An 18,974-nucleotide genomic window follows, 5' to 3' on the forward strand; every position below is an offset into this window, starting at 1 on the left:
TTTTTAAATTCCATGACTTTTCCAGGTTTTCCATGACGATAAGAACCCTGGTTACTTAAAACAGCTACCTGCTGCACCTGGAACAGGGTTGAGGAGAGAAGAATAAATTAAAACAATAACATGCTGCAAAACCAAAACAATGAGCTGACAAACTCGACAAGACTTTGGAAAATTGTGTCAATTCGTTTTTTCTCGACTATTGCTGCTTAATAAAGCCAAACTATTTTGTATCTGATTAATCAATTAACAGATGGAAGAATACTATTTGTAGAATACTAGATTTCTAAAATAATTGCAGACATAGCAAATTATTTTTACTATTCTTACACAGAATATGTAACATAACATAATATCATTTTTCATCAAATCAACTGTATAATATTTGTATTTAACTTTCTTTGACTTGTTTTACTCAACCTTTCACTTTTAGCTGTGTTGGTTTTACTGAGCTGTATACAGCTGTCATATCAACAGTGTACAATGTACATTTGGCAAACACAGTGATTCTCATTCTAAAGCAATTCACAGTAGCGAGGTCACATGACCACATATCCACGAAAGAATCAATTCTGCCCTCTGAGCCATTCACATCACAGTTACTTATCAGAATGGCCCAGACCAAACGGTAATGGACTTGAAGTGTTCATTAGTTCTCAGCGTTGCAGGTGAAATGACAAACTACAGCAGCGGAGAAACCAAATGGCACGACTCCAAATGACACCTGGTTAATTATATCGAAAGCTGCCGTTGCACACCAACAAGAAATACAGCGTGAAACATATGCCTCATTTACAAGGCAGTAGATCACGCTCAAATGTATTTATTAGCTGATTGAGACAAATGCAACCAGCAGCGACTAAAACTTGATGTTGGCTTGGAGGCTAAAGATCACTTTTGCCTCAGGAGAAATGCTAGATTCCAATCCTTTATTCATTTTAACACCATTTCTGAAACTACATGCAACATGCTGACTTGATTTCTCTATTCGTATCACAATAGGTATTTTTTATAAGCATGTCTTAGCAGCATGTACCAGTAAGTGTTAGTTTGAAGAGGTCCTATGGGGATCTGATTAAATTAGCTTTACCTATCTGCTATCTTAAGAGGGTATCATATCACTTTTTTCTTTCAGCAGCACACAGCATGAATGACTTGTGATGTTGCATGAGTCGTTTAAAATATTATTGGAAATGAACGACTGCAGTGAGCAGTTCTTTAAATAGGCAAAGCTCCAAGCAGGATGTGTGCTTGTTGTTGGTAAAGCATGTAGTCAGTGGTGCTAAGTGACGTGTATGCTGATGAATGCCAACAAAAAAGTGCACTTTACAAAAAGAAAAGGAACAAAAAATATCTTAATGCAGCCAGGGTATCTACCCCATGCATCTGGTTATATCAAATTCATATTTCAGCAATTTAATCATGGCATAATTTATGGTATTAAGTACATTTAATATCATTAAAATCTCTGTTTTGGAGTGATTACAATATTATTTTACTATAATATTAATATTCCAGCGATGTAATTATGGCAGAATTTATGGTATTAAGTCAATTTGATATAATTCTAAGCTCTGTTTTGGAGTGATGACAATGTAGCATTACAATATGGATGCATTAATTATAAATGAGTGGGGAAACAAGACGACTCAATCTAATTAGGGAAAAATGCATGAGAGGTATCATATTTCACAATAACAAAGTTGGTGAAATGTCAAAGACATACATAAATCGTTGGCACGTCTAAGTAATTAAGAGGTCTGTCCAAATGAATGTCTGCAAGAGCTGCAAACAGAGCATCATGATGCTGAGTAGGGTTGGGTACCGAAACCCGGTGCCAATATGGTACCGGTTCCAATACAACCGGTATTACCCGGACCGAAACGCAACGCACATTTCGGTGATTCTTTCCGGTGCCTGAGCCGATTAAAATTGAAAAAAACTATTGTTGTGAACTTCTCTGGTGACTCCGCCCTGTCAGCAGGTTACGATAGCCTATCATTAAACTTTGACAGCGGAGGCTGCGCCGTGTGCAGTGTTGCCAGGTCCGCGGTTTTCCCGCGGAATTGTGCTACTTTTGAAGTGTTGCCGCGGGTTGAATTTTTTGTCCGCTGGTTCGGGTAGACCTATTTTGCATGCAAATTACATGGATATCTTTAAATAAAAATCCATATTTTAAATGAAATAATTTATTTATACCCAAATCCTACCAAACTGACTCCAGATCAGCACGTACATGCCGACACATCCACGCAGTGCCTTCGATCTCCGCGACCTTGTCCGTCACCATGGAAACATTGTCACGTGACATCTAAGCACTTTGGTGCTAGTGACGTCACGGAGCCCCGAACCAGAGTCTGTAAGTAGAAGTGATTTCCAGCAAAGCAGCAGGGATTTGTGAATCTCACAGGAGCGGTGGGCGATAGGCGGTTCAGAATCGCCTCCACGGGAGGAGCGATTCATAGGCGAGTATGATTATGAATCGCCGACCTCCCCAACGGGATGGGACGGTTTGGCGAGAATCACCTCGTGTGATTACTCCTACACCCCATCCCGGGGTGGGTTTGGTTCTGTGGGATTCACAAATGGGGCCCTTTTAACCCCTTAGTTTAGTTTATTTTAGTTTAGTTTAGTTTATTTTATTTTAGTTTAGTTTAGTTTATTTCGATCAGCAAAATATACAACAATCAGAATTCAACAAAAGAAGAAAGTGGCTGACCGAAAGGGTCGAGGCTGAAGCTATCTAGCTTATAAGTGCCCTAACCTATGATTTCTCAAAAAAACTTATTTCAAAGAACCATATATATATATATATTAGTGCTGTGAAAAATAACGCGTTATGATTAAATTACAGGATTAAATAGTTAATTTTTTTAACGCATTTAACGCATGTGCAGAATGAGCTTCCAATCCGTCTGTTGTTGGTCGTCTCTACAGCAGCATGTCATTCTGTCTCTACGTGTCGCGTTAACACGACTCCGATCTCCGTCTCGCGCGCGCCGCAGAGCTCCGGTGCCGGCGCCTGACGAAAAAAAGTCACTTGCGCCCCCCCCATCATGAAGGAGTTATGCTTAGGACACCAACATGGTTAGCAGCGGTACTGGACATGGACTTTAAAAGCAGTGTATATGGTTTGGCACGGGCATATTTTGAGTTCTGATATTGGGCTGGTTTTAATTGGCCATTGGGCTGGTTTTGTCACACAGACCTGGCAACCCTGGCCGTGTGTGACTACGTGAGCCCGTGTCGAGCACACCAGCGTCAGGCTGGGCGCGATGGGGAGACCGTCACCGGTCCCCCTGAACACGTGGAGACCGATTATGACGAGCAGCCTGAATTTAGATTAGTACCGTAACGTTGACTGCAAGTCTTTCATTCATAAAAGTAGGCCAAGAAATAATAAATTAGCCATTATAACCATGCTTAAGCTAGCTCGTAGCTAACACGAGCTCGTAGCTAACACGAGCTACGGGCGTGACAGTCTGCTAGCAGATGTGTTGATGTCCAGCGGTCCTGGCTGTATACCCGGTGTTACCGGGAATATAATGACGGAGGAATAAAGACCGTGGGGCGTCACTTTGTTTCAGTGTAACTCTCGCTGTCAGAAGCAAAACTTTATTTGTCACGTGTCATCTTCAGTCCCTCTGATTGGTTGTTCTCTTTGCCCATCAAAACAGTGACAGGATTAACCCTATAAAGTCTGCACATGACAATACATATCACATCATATAATGGAGAACATATGTTGTGTATGTTAACAGTCTGATATCCGTTGTTTGTCAGTGCTCCATGATAACGGCTTCTACAGGGAATATGGCCAAAGAGGTTTTTAATGTCCTCATTGTGCGTTAAAAAAAAAAAAGTATCGGTTCAGGCACCGTTTAGGCACCGGTATCGTTTTAAAAGTACTGGTTTAGCACCGGTATCGGAAAAATAGAGACTACGGAACCAGAGGTATCTGTGGATGAGGTGACATCTGCTGTGAGGACCTTTGTGGAAAGTGGCCTGCAGCATCAATTACGACAAAATCTCCTAAACTATGACAAGCCATTAGTTTGGAGGATAAAAAGGTTGGTTGTCCAGTCTGTCGGTAATGTTTGGCACGTAATGTTTAAGACTTCAGGAAATGTACATATAGCAGCACAGTTACATTTTAGTTTTACAAAGATCATTTGTTCACCTTCATTCATTAAAAGCTAGGGAGTGAGTCAAATACATTTGTAGCATAGCATCCCTGTAATACCCAGGGACGTTTTTCTCAAGAAATGGCCACAAATCCATCATCACTTGTACAAAACAATGTGCAGATGGCATTTGAAACATCAAAGGGTACACTTATTAGTAACAATCATCAATATGGGCCTTGTAGACAGTTAAGAGTAGATTATAAAAGCTCACAACCATACTTTGTTTTGCAATGAGGGTCATTTACACTGGTCAAAACACAACATTATCTTCTGTGGTTTTCTATGGGTAACGTTAAGCAACAATACAACTGGTGCCATTTTGTGCCAGTTGTTAAATATTGTCTTGCTGACAGGAATTTGTTTGAAGTTGTTTATTTCAAAGAAGATCAATTGGAAGGTAGGACTGCATTAATATTATATTTGGTTAACCAGCAACATGGTGTTCATAGTCAGTGGAGGGCCAACAATTGACCCCTGATTAACGAGAAAGTGGAAAAGAATGCTGTGTGACAGCCATTTATCTAATTTCTCTGAGCAGTTGTTTCCTGGGGTCTTTGGTAGCAGAGTAGGATTTGCATTACTTAGCAAAGAGGCAAAATGTATTAATACACTGCGGTAACTGTGGCTGCATGTTTGGCACATATTTACTCAGATGGTGCTGTTTCATTCATAGATACACATGGTTGAACAGTGCAACATGGGTTGTTATTGCATATTTCTGTATTTGTGCTTGGATGGTCTTGGCATCGTCGAGGCTGTGCACTCTTACTGTCACACACAGCCTGTGGTGTCAGGTATGCGTGGGCTGGCCAGCGACTGTCAGCTACAGTCACACTCATCGCACAACATGCATAAAAAGAAGAGGATACATACATACACTGACTGTGTGGGTGGGACTCTGTAGCCAGGTATTAAATAGATGGTCAATAACTCCTTATTGATCCAACAGCTATGTGTTGTTTGGATCCTCAACTGTGTATTTAGACCCCGAATCAAGGCCACTACACACTACACATATTGTTTCTGGAATACAAAGTTTAAAAAAAATGCAGAAACTCATAATACACTAATTGTGCTTGAAAAAAGCGAAAGACGCATTTAAAAAAAAAAATTATTGGCTGGTTCCATTTTAGATGATTTCTCCTGCTTGAAATCCCACAACTTCCAACACTAAGATTCAATTAATGGCGTGGAAAGACAAGGGCTGAATTCAAATCCAGCAATCAATATCTCCGATTTCTCGAATGGGTGGTCAGTCGAGAACCTCAGAAGACACATAGTCTCCAGACGGCAGAGGGCTGCCAAGCTGAACTCTGCATCTGCTTTGAAGCTGAGGAAATGATGGAGAATGGCAGCAAACCCCAAGAGAACAGGATCGCCTGGAGTCATGCATCTAAGTGCAGCTGGAGAAACCCCATTTCCTCTTTCACTGCAGTCCTCCTTTTGACATTCACTACCCTGACAGTGGCTGATGAAAATAACACTTATTTATGTATGCACATTTCCAGGAATCAAACAGGAGCTACAGAAGTATATATTCCTGGAAAAAAATTGTGACATTGAGTTTCTGGGCAATGTGCAGTCATTCGAGAGTTGCATGCTGTAACTGAATCGTATTAGTTTCATATAATAAGTTGGATAGTATTAGTTTCATATAATATGTTGGTAAGCTTGAAGAGAATCAACATAGAAATATAAGACATGGACTGTTGAGTATTGCATTGCTCTATTAATCACTCATTATTCAGTCCGATATGGAAACCTATGCTTTGACTTTGTTGCTCTTCAATCCATATAGAAGAGGTAATATTCATGATGACATAATGTATTATAGGTCATTTATGTATATCAACAATATATAAACAGATTATTCAACAATATATAAATAATATTGAAAATGTGTAAGATAACACAAGGTGCTGACACAGTGTGTGTAACAGTGGAATATTGTGGACCCACACAAACCTTAAGTCTCAAAACAATTAAAATGATATACAGGACTGTCTCAGAAAATTAGAATATTGTGATGAAGTTCTTTATTTTCTGTAATGCAATTAAAAAAACAAAAATGTCATGCATTCTGGATTCATTACAAATCAACTGAAATATTGCAAGCCTTTTATTCTGATTTATTGCTGATTATGGCTTACAGCTTAAGAAAACTCAAATATCCTATCTCTAAATATTAGAATATCATGAAAAAGTATACTAGTAGGGTATTAAACAAATCACTTGAATTGTCTAATTAACTCGAAACACCTGCAAGGGTTTCCTGAGCCTTGACAAACACTCAGCTGTTATAAATCTTTTTTTTTACTTGGTCTGAGGAAATATTAAAATTTTATGAGATAGGATTTTAGAGTTTTCTTAAGCTGTAAGCCATAATCAGCAATATTAAAAGAATAAAAGGCTTGCAATATTTCAGTTGATTTGTAATGAATCCAGAATGCATGACATTTTTGTTTTTTTAATTGCATTACAGAAAATAAAGAACTTTATCACAATATTCTAATTTTCTGAGACAGTCCTGTATATATATATATATAAGACAACAATTTTGACAAAATAGTACATGAAATCAAAGATGTTGCGGTTTGCCAATAGTGCTGGACTATAACCATTAAAAAGGTAAAAGTAAATAAAAGCTAGTGAGACTTTTTATTGTAGTTAAATATCTGATAAACTGTTGGTTGTGTTGTAATGTGTCAATAAAGTATTTTGTTATTCTTCAGATGTTGTGTATTACTGGTAGCACAATACTTAATACCAATTTTGAATTCAGAGGTAATTCAGATCCATGGCCTCTAGTCCTCATTTCACAGCGACTTGCTGTCGTTTTGCAATTTAAATTCCACTGATGACACGCAAGCATATCAATTTAAAATACAGAGCAGAATAATAACAGCAGGAGTACAGAAATACAATGCTGGATTTGCGTCTAACACTAAAACTTCCATTTAAGTTGTGTGTTCAAGCAGAAAGCTCGCTTTTATGCTTCTGGCATAAATAGTGGAAACCACTTAACAACAGGACAAGATTATGTATTAATCACAGTATATGTGATCCATATAGAAGGAATTAGGTTCATTTAATTATCTATTGTAAACTCATCAACAATAATTACACACAGCTTGTAGATGGGAACATAATGGGAATATAATACCCTTTTATTCAGATGACTTTTTCTGTTGCTGCTCCGTGACTGAAGAAAAGCCTGCTGCTAAAGTCTCAGCACAGATCAAAAGCCTCTTTAAACTCTACTGTTTTCTACATTTTACATTGTGTGGTTTCTACATTTCTCTTTTCTTTTGTCTGTAAAGCACTTTGTTTCCACTACTTTGGAGAATATGATACTAAAACTGATAAATTACCCATTATTTCAGTCAAAGTTTGATGATTACATGGTTGCAGCTTTGCTATTCCTTCATGACTACAACTGGAAATGTTTTAACCAAACATGTGCATGAAGACATTGTTCTATTTAATCTGTATCTGATAAGGATAGTCCAATTGAGATATAACAACGCTTTCTTCAAGTAACCAACTTAAAAACAGAACAGCAAATGAAATCAACCAATGCATAAGTATTGTTTTTCAATGTTACCTTAATCCAGTTTTTTTAAAATCTATCCTGCCGTAAAACATTTTGCTTAACGAGTTTCTGAAGCTCTCACGAGGGTGCAAAATTAAAAAAAGTTGCAGCTACTGATTTAGGAGTCAGTATAGACCAGGGGTTCCCAAACTTTTTAGACCACGCACCCCCTTCTACATCCCGACCGGGTTCACGCACCCCCAATCCCCCACACCGTAAAAAAAAACCGCAGACCGGCGTCGGAGCTCGGCGGCGACCACGATCGACGTATTGAGCACCCCTGCATTCAAACATTAAATAGCCGAGAGTTTTTTTCAGCGTAAGAAATACGATGTGTGGCGGGAGTGCGTGAGTTAAGACCGAAATGACACTTGAGAGCCCTGAGAATGTTTAATATTAATTATTACACCATTAGACCACCATTAAATTTTTCCTCTCGCACACCCCCTAGAGGCAGCTCGCGCACCCCCAGGGGTGCGCGCACCACACTTTGGGAATCCCTGGTATAGACAATACATAAGGAGACTTGTCATGTAATAAGGCGTCATGAAGGCAAATGTGCCAATATTACATTATACTGTTGTATAAAGAAGACTTAGCAACGTTGTCATCCAAACTGATATGTGTGCAGAAAACCCAAATAGAAATAAATCATAATGCTGCATGATATACTGAATCTAATATTTTCAAATAGATTCATTTGCATGCCGATAATTAATATCACCGTAATGAATTGCTGATTAGAGTCACTTTAATTATTTTCTTCTTTCCACCAAAAGAAAAAACTATTTGTTTCTATACCCAGCCCATAAATTGAGACGTCAATAATAGAGGCAGATTGCAGTGTTTTTCAATTGCATTCGAAAGTGTTGAGGCAGAATTATACAAAGTCTGATTATACATAAACCATATGCCAAGGATTTAGGGCTAATAATAAATATTGGATAGAGTATTGTGTGTCTCAGCACTCTAAATATATCATTATATTACAATGTTTATAAGAAAGCACTGGGGCATTTTCCAATCACTGTTTGCCCTGCCATTCACTCTGAGAAAAAAAAATGAAATTCAGTCAGTCATCTTCAAAAAGTTTCCGAGTAATAACTCATTAAAAGGTTTCATGTTGCACTCATTGCCAACAATGCTGACAGATGGCTTTGCTGGAGAATTTTCATCTCCACCACCCTTCATCATTGTCCACAGTGATAAGCTCCCGCCTCCCACACAGTATAATGTTGGGAGCTGGAGGGATTATTGTTTCTCATTCAACTTTGCTCCAACAGGGAGAGGTGGAGAGGTACAGTGAGTCTTGGTTCAGTAATGAATGCATCCCGTCCTGTGTGTGGTGGTCAAGTCACCATAGAACTACGACACGATTGCACAGAGCACAGGTACACAGAGTTGGGCTCTGCGCTGCTGTTCCAGCTGTCAGTCACTGTGAAACAAGCCATTGCAAGGCGTATCAACAAGATTTACACAGCTCGTTTCCAATTGAGGGAGGACAGCTATACTGCAAAACAGTGAACCTTCTCAAATTAACACAAAATCCTATACTTATTATTTTTGACGCATTTTCGTTCTCCTGGGACTGTAATTAAAATTGTTGAATCAATGAGACGAAATAGGAACATTTATCAGCACAAAGTATGAAGAAAAAATAGACTTACCATCAAATCGTTGATGCCTGGCAACATAAGTGCTTCTCAATTCATGACTAATTTCATCAATTAGATTCTCAAAGTCCTGTTTGCTTTGTTGACCAAATGTGTCCTCCATTTCCTGGGTGCAGCATGTGCTTCCCTGAGGACATACACGGAGATGTTCACCTGAAACAGACAAGCAAACTGTGTTTTTCAATCCATATTAGTGAGACTGACTATAATTAATCTAGGTTCAATTTGCATTTTGCATCAATATCAAATTTGCAATTTCTATCAAAAAAGTAGTTACTTAAAATTACATTGGAAATTCAGTCATTCGAGTTCCTGGATGTGTTTTATTCTTCACAGTAGATGCAGAAACCTTTTTTTTTAAATTAGAGGTCAGCTAGATTTGGATGCATATTTATGAGTCGGCATCATGGAAAAATAGTAAAGCTAATGATGAAGCTTGTTACTTCAGTGTGTTAGATAACTTGACAAAACAAATAAAAAAGGGTGAGAGTAGATGATCATAAAACCCATGCTAAAGAATTATATTCACTCCAAATCCACATGACGTTTGGTCACCAACACAAAACTCATGTCAGCGATCATGTACCGCCACATGAAATGTGTATTTTGACTGTAATTTTGGACATTTATTTTGAACAAATAATTAGATCATAATTTCTGAAATGGACAGTGTAAAAAATGGTTTGTGACTTTTATCTTTTTAGGATTCTATATTAAACAAGAACATAGTTTCTCATTTGTTTTGACAATAAAAAAAAGGTATCATTAGCATGAGCCCAACAAAGTTAAATTCAGTGGGGAGAACAGATAATACATTCCTTTCAAATATTTTCCAGCATTACATAATTGATGACATTGAGAAAATACTGAAGAGACTCAAAAGCTATTAATACATCATAAAATTTTTCGAAGACCGCCATTTAAAAAGAGCCAAAGAAAAGTCTATTGACGACAAAGGATTTGAGAGAGAACAAAACAAATCTGAGCGCTGATCAAATCAGCAAGTCAACCTTTGGGAATGTAACTACAGCTGTGTTCCAAATTGCATACTTTTAGTAGTAGCAGCCCTTACTAACTGTGCAGTATGAATTCAATTGGGACAAGCTACTCATCATAACATTGCACCTTGAACTTTGACCCTCTTACTGTTTCATCTGGTGGACAAATATTTGACGTACTATGTATTAGGACATATAATAGTATGGTAGTATGAGTATTGGAATGCACTCCCCATTCGACAAAGCTCATTCGACAAATCTGGGATACTGGCATTCTGTAACCACCAGTTGAAGGCCAAGAGCACTCTTTATTGTCTGTTTAATCTTGAAAATCTAAATGCATAGACACGAAATGACGGAAATCACATCATATTTATGAATATCGCTGTTTGTCATTTATGAGCGGAAGGCTGCCCTAAGAATTCCAATGATCTTGTTATGGAGGTGGTTGCATTCACTGTAATCCCACTTCACGTGGGATTTTAAAAAACAACGGTTAAAAACCAAAGATTATCATACACTTATTATGGGCCGCGGCGATATTCAGAATGACCATATTTTAAGAGGCGTGACACAAATCCGACGTAACGGTTTAAATAAACTAGGTGACAGTAAGGGTCTAAATTAATCAATCTACAGTGCAGATCCACACATACACAATAATTTGAATCTGAACATAGACAAGTTTGCTCCTACACACCCATTATAACCATGTTTCTCTTCCCCACAGAAAGTACAATGAGTTCAGATTTTCCTCTCAAAGAATGCAGATGTAATGTACAGTACATCGTCTACAATCAGCATGAGCAACCAATCAGGGTTGCAGCTGTAAACTGATGGCAGCTGTACAATTCTCACCGCATGCAGCGACAGATTCCACAGCAGCGGAACAATAAATGGATTTCACTTAATAAGCACCATACTGAGTGAGCAACAGTATGACACGAGCATTGGATCCTTTTGCACATTGGGGTCTTCAAATGGTGACATGAGCTGACATCTTTAAGATTTAGACTGCAAACATTCAGAATGTGGAGAGTACTGCTAGGTTTACATCAACCGGCAAACTTTCTACACAAAAATACTAAAAGAGGAAGAGATCAGCAAGTTCCTTCATATATGGCTAACACCAGCTTTGTGTAGGCCAGGCATGTCAGAAAATAACATAATCAAATTCAGTGACATTTGCTACACAGTAACACAGTACAGACGGACATGGCTGTCTATGAATGCTGCAACCCTGTGAATGCAGTCTTTTGTGCTTTTGATGACTTTGATGAACAAGCGTGTGCTGCAGTCCTGAAGATCAAGAAACACATGTGTAAACTCAAGATAACAGAAGATGCCATAGTACGTAGCATTTTCTTTTTCAACAAGTAACATACAAAAAAGAATAGAAGGAAAACAGAAAAATACAGAATAGTTACAGCTTCAGCTAAACAGTCCACCCACTACACCATGAACAGAACCAGCAATCACAAAAGTATTTGGATATTAAATAATGAATAGAGACCAAACACAGGGTGGTAAAGAGAAAGCACGCGCCTTATATAGGCTACTCACTATATGGTACGCAAGTTTATCTTTAAATCTATTATTTTCACAATTAGTATTTGTAAAAAAAAAAAATGTGTCGTCAACAATGTCTGATCGTGTTCATGTGAGTTTGTTTATAGAAATGTTCCATTGATGTTAGATTTCATGTCACAATGGTTGTTGTCAAGCATGTCAAGAGGGAATTCTGTTGCACATTTCATCTCCTCATGAAAGGTTCTGATACACATGATGTGTGGAAGTGTCTGAAAATGTGATTGTGGCAGCGGGGGGTGTTTAGTATGCTCGGGATGCTCGGCTGCAGAGTGGGTGGAGCGGGGGTGTGGTTCAGGGAACGGTGTCTGATTGTCATCAGCTGGACTGATTGGTCATCAGATTGGTAATCAGTCCAGCTGATGACGATCTGTGTTTGTGTATCTGAGTCTGTCTCCATAAAGGAGCTGGACAGATGGAAGATCAGGAGCGTGGAGAGCAGAGACACATTCTGCGGGCCTAAGACAATAAAAGTTATTCTGGAACATCACTCTGGCTGCTCATTCTTTGGTGCTTAGAGGGGAACCTGTCACAGTGATACTGTCAAACTAAGACACATGTATATCCTGTGTAATCCTGGGTATACTTCTCCACAACAAGGCTTTGATCTTTGATAAAAAGGGAGACTTCAGTGCAATCATGACACTGGAGCATTCACGTGGACCTCCCATTGCAGATATTTACTTCAATATGTCCCATAACTCCACGAAACTAACAATTTCAGCATCATATCCCTGGTTCAGTTTAGTAAAGAAGTAAAGTTATGGATGGATTTTGGGAACTTTGTTAATATCACTCTACTGACATGTCCCTCGGGCTACACATTTTGAGTGCAGCCTTTTCATCAGATACGTCAAGAGGAGGAAAAAAAACATCCATCTGGACAGCAAACCTACTGTGTGCTCCAGCAGTCTAAACAGAGCAAAGACATCACTTAAAAATAAGACCGTTGTACATCAAAATATGGGAAGCCGGAGCTTTCAAGGGACCTCACCACTCAGCAAAGTGCCACAACCTTTCTTGCCAAGGTTAAAACAGCACTGTGGCTACAAGTTAATCTATCAAGAGGAGCAGACTACACATTAGCGACTGACAGGATGGGGTGTGAGCCAGACAGTTCAAAGAAAAAACACTGCATCTTAAAGTTTTGTGTAGTGTCCTATAAAGATTTTATAGCATATAAATGTTTTTTATTATTCTTTATAGTGTCAACATGAAAATATTAAACTGGCAACAAATTGCTTCTACTTACAAGTATGGCCGGCAGCCTGATTGCCTTGACGTTGTAGTAAAAAAACGATTCAAACACATATCAGCCAGATTATTGCATTGATGACATGTGATGAACACGGTACAGTAGATTGTTGGGTCAATCCTCAATACAGGAGATGCTTGACCATCATGTAGACAACCAACTGGAACATCCCAGCAAACTCAGAACGCATTGTGAAAACAATTAGTGTTAAATTACAGTAACACACTAAGGGCCACTCAAATTATCCTCGAACCTGCAAGTACCACAAACAATGATAAAAATCAATTCATAGTCCTACATTTTTACTTTAATGTATCGGTGGTTGGAGAAGGTCCATATGGCCAATAAAGTATTTGCATAAAGTAACGTTACTAACGCTCTGTCATAAGGCCCTTTAGTCAGTGACCTGCTTCACAAGATCAGTGTCACCACAACAACCAGAACCCACATTCGCTGGTGTAAATCTCATTCTTACTTAACCGTTAGCTTACAAACATGAATAACCCACGTCCTGCCTGTAGGGAAGCTTGTTGAACGAGCAACACAAAAAACATTCACCCGGAAAATAGCGCTACAAAAGTCAGTTTAAAGTTAGATAGTTAATGTTGATTAGGTTTCGTAGGTTGCAAATATCACTTCAGTCCACATAGATGCGTGTGGTCCCTGGGGTTGAATACCGCTGCTAACCACACACTGTCAACAGATGACATGAAAATTAAGGGTAAATACTTAGTTTTAACCAGAGCCAGGTCGGCTGTCAATCAAACATGAATACAGACACGCCTCTCCTGGGCGGCAGACCTAGCACGTGCGCTTACCAATGCAAGTACCTAAGCAGCCAATAGGATCACGCCTTACCTTTGTTTAATTTACCTTAATGTGAATTTTACAGTTTTATTATTGTATTTGCAAAAGTGACATTAGCTAATTTTAGCTTAAGGGATGGGCTGCTGATGTTATTCAGAGCTACTGTCGGCAAATTGATTACATTGACTATGCCATTTTTGTTGCTTGCACATTTACATGTTCTACTAATTTGTTTAATTTTTCCATTCATTATCTGCTATTGGAGACGATGTACACATGTTGCTGGTTCAAGGCTTTGGGAAAATTGATTTTTTTTTTTCGAGCAGTTGTGCCTTGAGTAGCTGGAGAGTTTGAAATGCCCTCCGGTCAGCCACCAGAATACAGTTCCTATTGATAGTATTTGTATAGAACTCAACAAGTTTCTTGAAATAAACTGTAAACTGGCACCGATACAGTTCATTTAAGTAGCCTGATTTTCTATCCGCCCAGGTCCCATTTTTCAAACCGAAAAAAAGAATTATCTGAAGGTGACCCGTGAGAGTTGCAAAGGGTTTGTGGGAACAGTTACAGAAACAAACATGTAAATATCTGAGCACAGCTTTGGGACAGCTGGATGTTTCACTCATTGGATCTGCACTGAGCAAAGTCGTATGCAGATAGGGTTTTGTTTGTTCTCTGCTGGTACCAAGTCTAGTTTCCGCCTGAAGCTGTCAGTGATCTGAAGCTAGCCATACTTTAAATCGCTCAAAGAGAACAGTATCAAAGCTGGCCTTCAGCAGGTCATTCAAAAGGAAGAGGGCAGCATGGGTGAAACAAAAAGACTCGGTCCGGCCTAACCGCAATGTACTAATCCATTCCCTGTCCTTTATTTGCCCGGGGCCAACAGCAGGAAGCATAACTTCACATTGCATCGAGCCATGGCGCCAGATGTTACATATACAGGACAGCAGTGCATCCTGCTCACATTAAAATATTAACAAAACAAGAGGCAGATTTAATGCATACTAATGTTGTGTCACTTATGCTACCACACACCAAAATCGTTAAACATATAAAGCTGAGTTTTAATGAGTGGTTTATGCATGTACTTAGTGATGTATTAACACCTATACAAGATGTCAACTTACGTTGCAATTAATTGATGCCACTCTCACATCTGTAATAAGTGTTAGTAAAATGAGTTGGCTTATTAACACTGCTGAGATGTGCTCAAGCAGTGATTTTCTTTTATGGACTGCAAATACAATGTGAATAGGATTTCCTTTGTTGTAAGCATTGGTACCCTGTTCCCGATCCTTTGCCAGGGTTAAATAGTTTTCGCATCTCATGGGAATTTTTTCGTGCAATGATATAGTTGTGAATGTTAAAGTCATTGTCACTGCGAGATTCAGTGTTAATAATTAAATGCAAAGGTTTTCCCTTCTCCCCATCCATAATAATAATTGTAATTGTTTTGATACATCAAAGCTATTTGGTTGCGATTGTTCTTGCCGATGCACACAGGTTTAACTTAAATGTGACAAATTTAGGAGGCAGTACGACCATAAATTTTAAGTTCATGTCCCTAGAAGCAAAATTATTATTATTACATGTGTTGTGGCCAGCTTGTTCAGGAACCTGACAAAGAAGCAATAGTTAAAGTTAACAAGTCAATTAATAAGAGATAACTCAACTGAAACAAACTAGTATATAAAGTGAGTAGTAATGAAGTGGGTGTTGTGTGCTGTTAAACTGTATTGCTAACCTAAATGACCTGTAACAGAAAGTAAAATTAAACATAATCAAACAAAAAAATAAAAATAAATGGGTGCCTGAAAGTCACCAGCCCTCTAGCCGGGAGAGAGATTGCTATTTTGTGAACAACGAGCTCATAAAGGCTCCCAGCAGTTGGAGCCAGTCTCTCATGAGGAGGGATGGGCCAGGCAATCAGAAGGGCTGAAAGAAAACAAAGCAGACCAGAATAGGTAATCATATACAGCCAAGGGCCACCGTACACCCGTATATTGAAGACCCCCACCCACAGCATCCACCATTACATGTTGCTGACCTTTAATTTGACGCACGCCAAGTGTAGGACTGAAGAAAGAGCAACCGACACATTTGTCTCTTGTTACCATTCTGCATTCTGGTCTAGATCGTCAACGGGTTATGATCAGTATAAATAGAAACAAGCAATGATGGTCCAACATACACTTCAAAGAACACAGGAGTGAACACTGAGTAATGTAGCTGGTGGCTTATGTGAGACGAAGCAGATAGGATGTTCAATTCCCCTCTTATAGGAGGACAGCCCCAGCACCGATTTCAATTGCATCCAATTGTATCTTAGAAGGTTTCTTACGAGCTGCAAGGACAGGAGCAGAACAGATCCGCTTTTTTACACAAGTAAAAACAGTCTTCCAGCAGCGAAACCAGACAAACGATGCATTTTCACTCAAAGGTTTTGTCAGCGGAGCCGATGCAAGAGAAACATTGCAGTAAAACTGTCTAGGAACCACATCAACTCTCTTTTGACTGAAGGATATTTATCAATGGTCTCCATCTTAGCCTGCACAAGACAAACCTCACCATGGCCTACAACCCTGCCAAGATAGGTCACTGTCGCTTTAGCAAAATGACCAACCACTGCCTTCAGACGTTGAACTTGAGCTTCCCATGTGTCACTATACACCATAACATAATCTAAATGAGCTGCAGACCCCGTCAGGCTAACACACACCTTGTTTACAAGACTACAGGATCATTTCTCAGCCCAAAAGGGAAAAGGAGTAACAGAATCGGAAAACCGCCTCCATGGTGTGATGAAACATGACATCTCTTTAGCCCTGGTCATTCACCATAACCTTTAAAAAGCTCATGTTTGGTAACAAATGTTGCACTTTCCAACTGGCCAATGCAATCCATCAGGCGAAGCATCTTCTCTGACTGTGAAAAAGCTATCTGGCCCATCAGTATTATCTGCCAACAGACATGGAAAGACCCAGTCAAAGCATCCTGGTTCTGTAATCCTATGTTCCAACATTTACTCTCCTCTTTTCTTGTGTCTTGCAGAATCTTCACAGGTATCTTCCGCTTTCCTTACAAAGACGAAAGGTCACGGTGCATGCATTTCATCAATGCATTTGGATGGCAGAACTGATTGGACATTCCCCTTTCCACTTTCACTTCTATCTTGGCAGGATCAAATCTTAAATTTGTCACCAGAAGATTCCTCACAGCCACACGAGTCACGGACGACACTTCACGTCTTACTAGACCTAAACCTCTCCAAATATGGTATATTTCCAAATTAAGAGGTTCCCAAAGTCTAAAGTATTACTATGCACATGGCTTTAAAAATACTTACATTGTCTGAAATATGCTTTTATTCCCCCGTCTATGTAAAGACATTATTAGTTGTACATCTGTTACAGACTTATGAGTCCGCCTGGAGAATCAAGTGTCCAACTTCCTGCATATACCAGCAAAGGTAGGCTGACTCTCAGAAGTATCCATCAGTGTACCTGGCCAAAGAGACTCACGGCATGTGGGGCCATCTGCTGTGACCCATGGTTCTCCCAACACGCTTTGAATGACACGTAAAGCCAGATACAGATCTTGTGAGATCAACAGATACAGATTTAGTGAGATCAACATTCCTACTAATGTTCTGATTTACTGCTTCATAGGCGCTCCAGGTGGCTTGACAATAGTTTTCTTCAAAAACAATGTTTGCTTTCAATTACCATCATGTCGGTATGTCACTTTAATGCATTTTCGCTTTGTCATTAAGCGTCTTGATTATTTTAGATGTATCCACCATATTTCAGCAAGAAAAACAAGTAAATCTACATGAAAACAATTGAAAGAGTCATTTTCTAAAAATAATAATAAATTGTTGTTTGCTCAATGGGGTTTAAAATGGCTCAGTTGATGTTTGCTCATGTAAGGCTATCCAAGACTAATTAAAATCAAAGCGTTGACCGAGGGGCAACAGAATTGGCCTTCAACCAGTCAGAGCTGCACTCATTTCACTCCAGAAACACAAGGCTGCTCACAGACAGCTTGCAACTCTTTTAGAGTTTCCAGCTGATGGGCTCTAGCAATGTTTTTCCTAATAGATATCTTGTTGTAAAGTCTGATTTACAGAGATGTAGGCATGCCTTTGTGAGACCTTTTTGTTAGCTACTTGATTGAATCCATAGCACTGACGCTAACACTAAATAGCATTCGCATTCAAACACTATTTCAAAGAGAAGGCTGGTTAACTTTAGCTGTCAGCACAAAAGCATGGACAGGATATCTATGAGTGAATTAACTAACGCATAATCTAATTAATCAGTCGAACTGAGAGAAAATAAGTGGGTGGATTAAGCTGTATGAATAAATTTGTATGTACATTAGTGTATGCTTTCATGAGCACCACATCTACAAATGAAAATTTGACCCTGAAAGCATCTCATTACGTCTGACAGAAATCACTTTTCTATATAATACTCATCATATTAACTCAATGTTATGTGCTTTCTGACATCCAAGGCACTCGATGTGCATCGTTTCTGTTTCCCACTACACATAGCACACATGTCGTCTTACTGGTGGATAATCAGCCTCTGGTACATGAAGATGGTATTCAATGCATATATGAACATCAGCATGGATCTATAACGCTGTGTATTCCACACAGACTTTCTTTTACACTTTTAATAATGTCTCTAGAGGGTTTTGTGTACAGAATAGCTAAGTTTCTCACTCAAGTTCGAACTTGCATCAATCAAAATGGAATGGCATTATTCCTATCACATTTTGGGTCATGTCAGAAGTCATAATGAAAGCCATGCTTGTGTTTTAAATAACTGGGGGATGCCAATACAGAGGAGTGTATGTCCTTGGGTGAAT

General features: G+C 39.0%; 1 protein-coding gene across 1 annotated transcript in view; it reads right to left on the reverse strand.

Annotated features, from left to right (window-relative positions):
• gpc6b (glypican 6b) overlaps positions 1–18,974 on the reverse strand; it is a 74,111-nt gene that overhangs the window by 45,697 nt on the left and 9,440 nt on the right. Inside the window, exon 2 of the mRNA XM_056432472.1 lies at positions 9,444–9,602. Coding sequence (XP_056288447.1) covers positions 9,444–9,602 — 159 coding nt within the window. The remainder of the gene's footprint in view (positions 1–9,443; positions 9,603–18,974) is intronic.

This window comes from Pseudoliparis swirei, chromosome 2 (genome assembly GCF_029220125.1).
Source record: "Pseudoliparis swirei isolate HS2019 ecotype Mariana Trench chromosome 2, NWPU_hadal_v1, whole genome shotgun sequence".
NCBI classification, from domain to species: domain Eukaryota; kingdom Metazoa; phylum Chordata; class Actinopteri; order Perciformes; family Liparidae; genus Pseudoliparis; species Pseudoliparis swirei.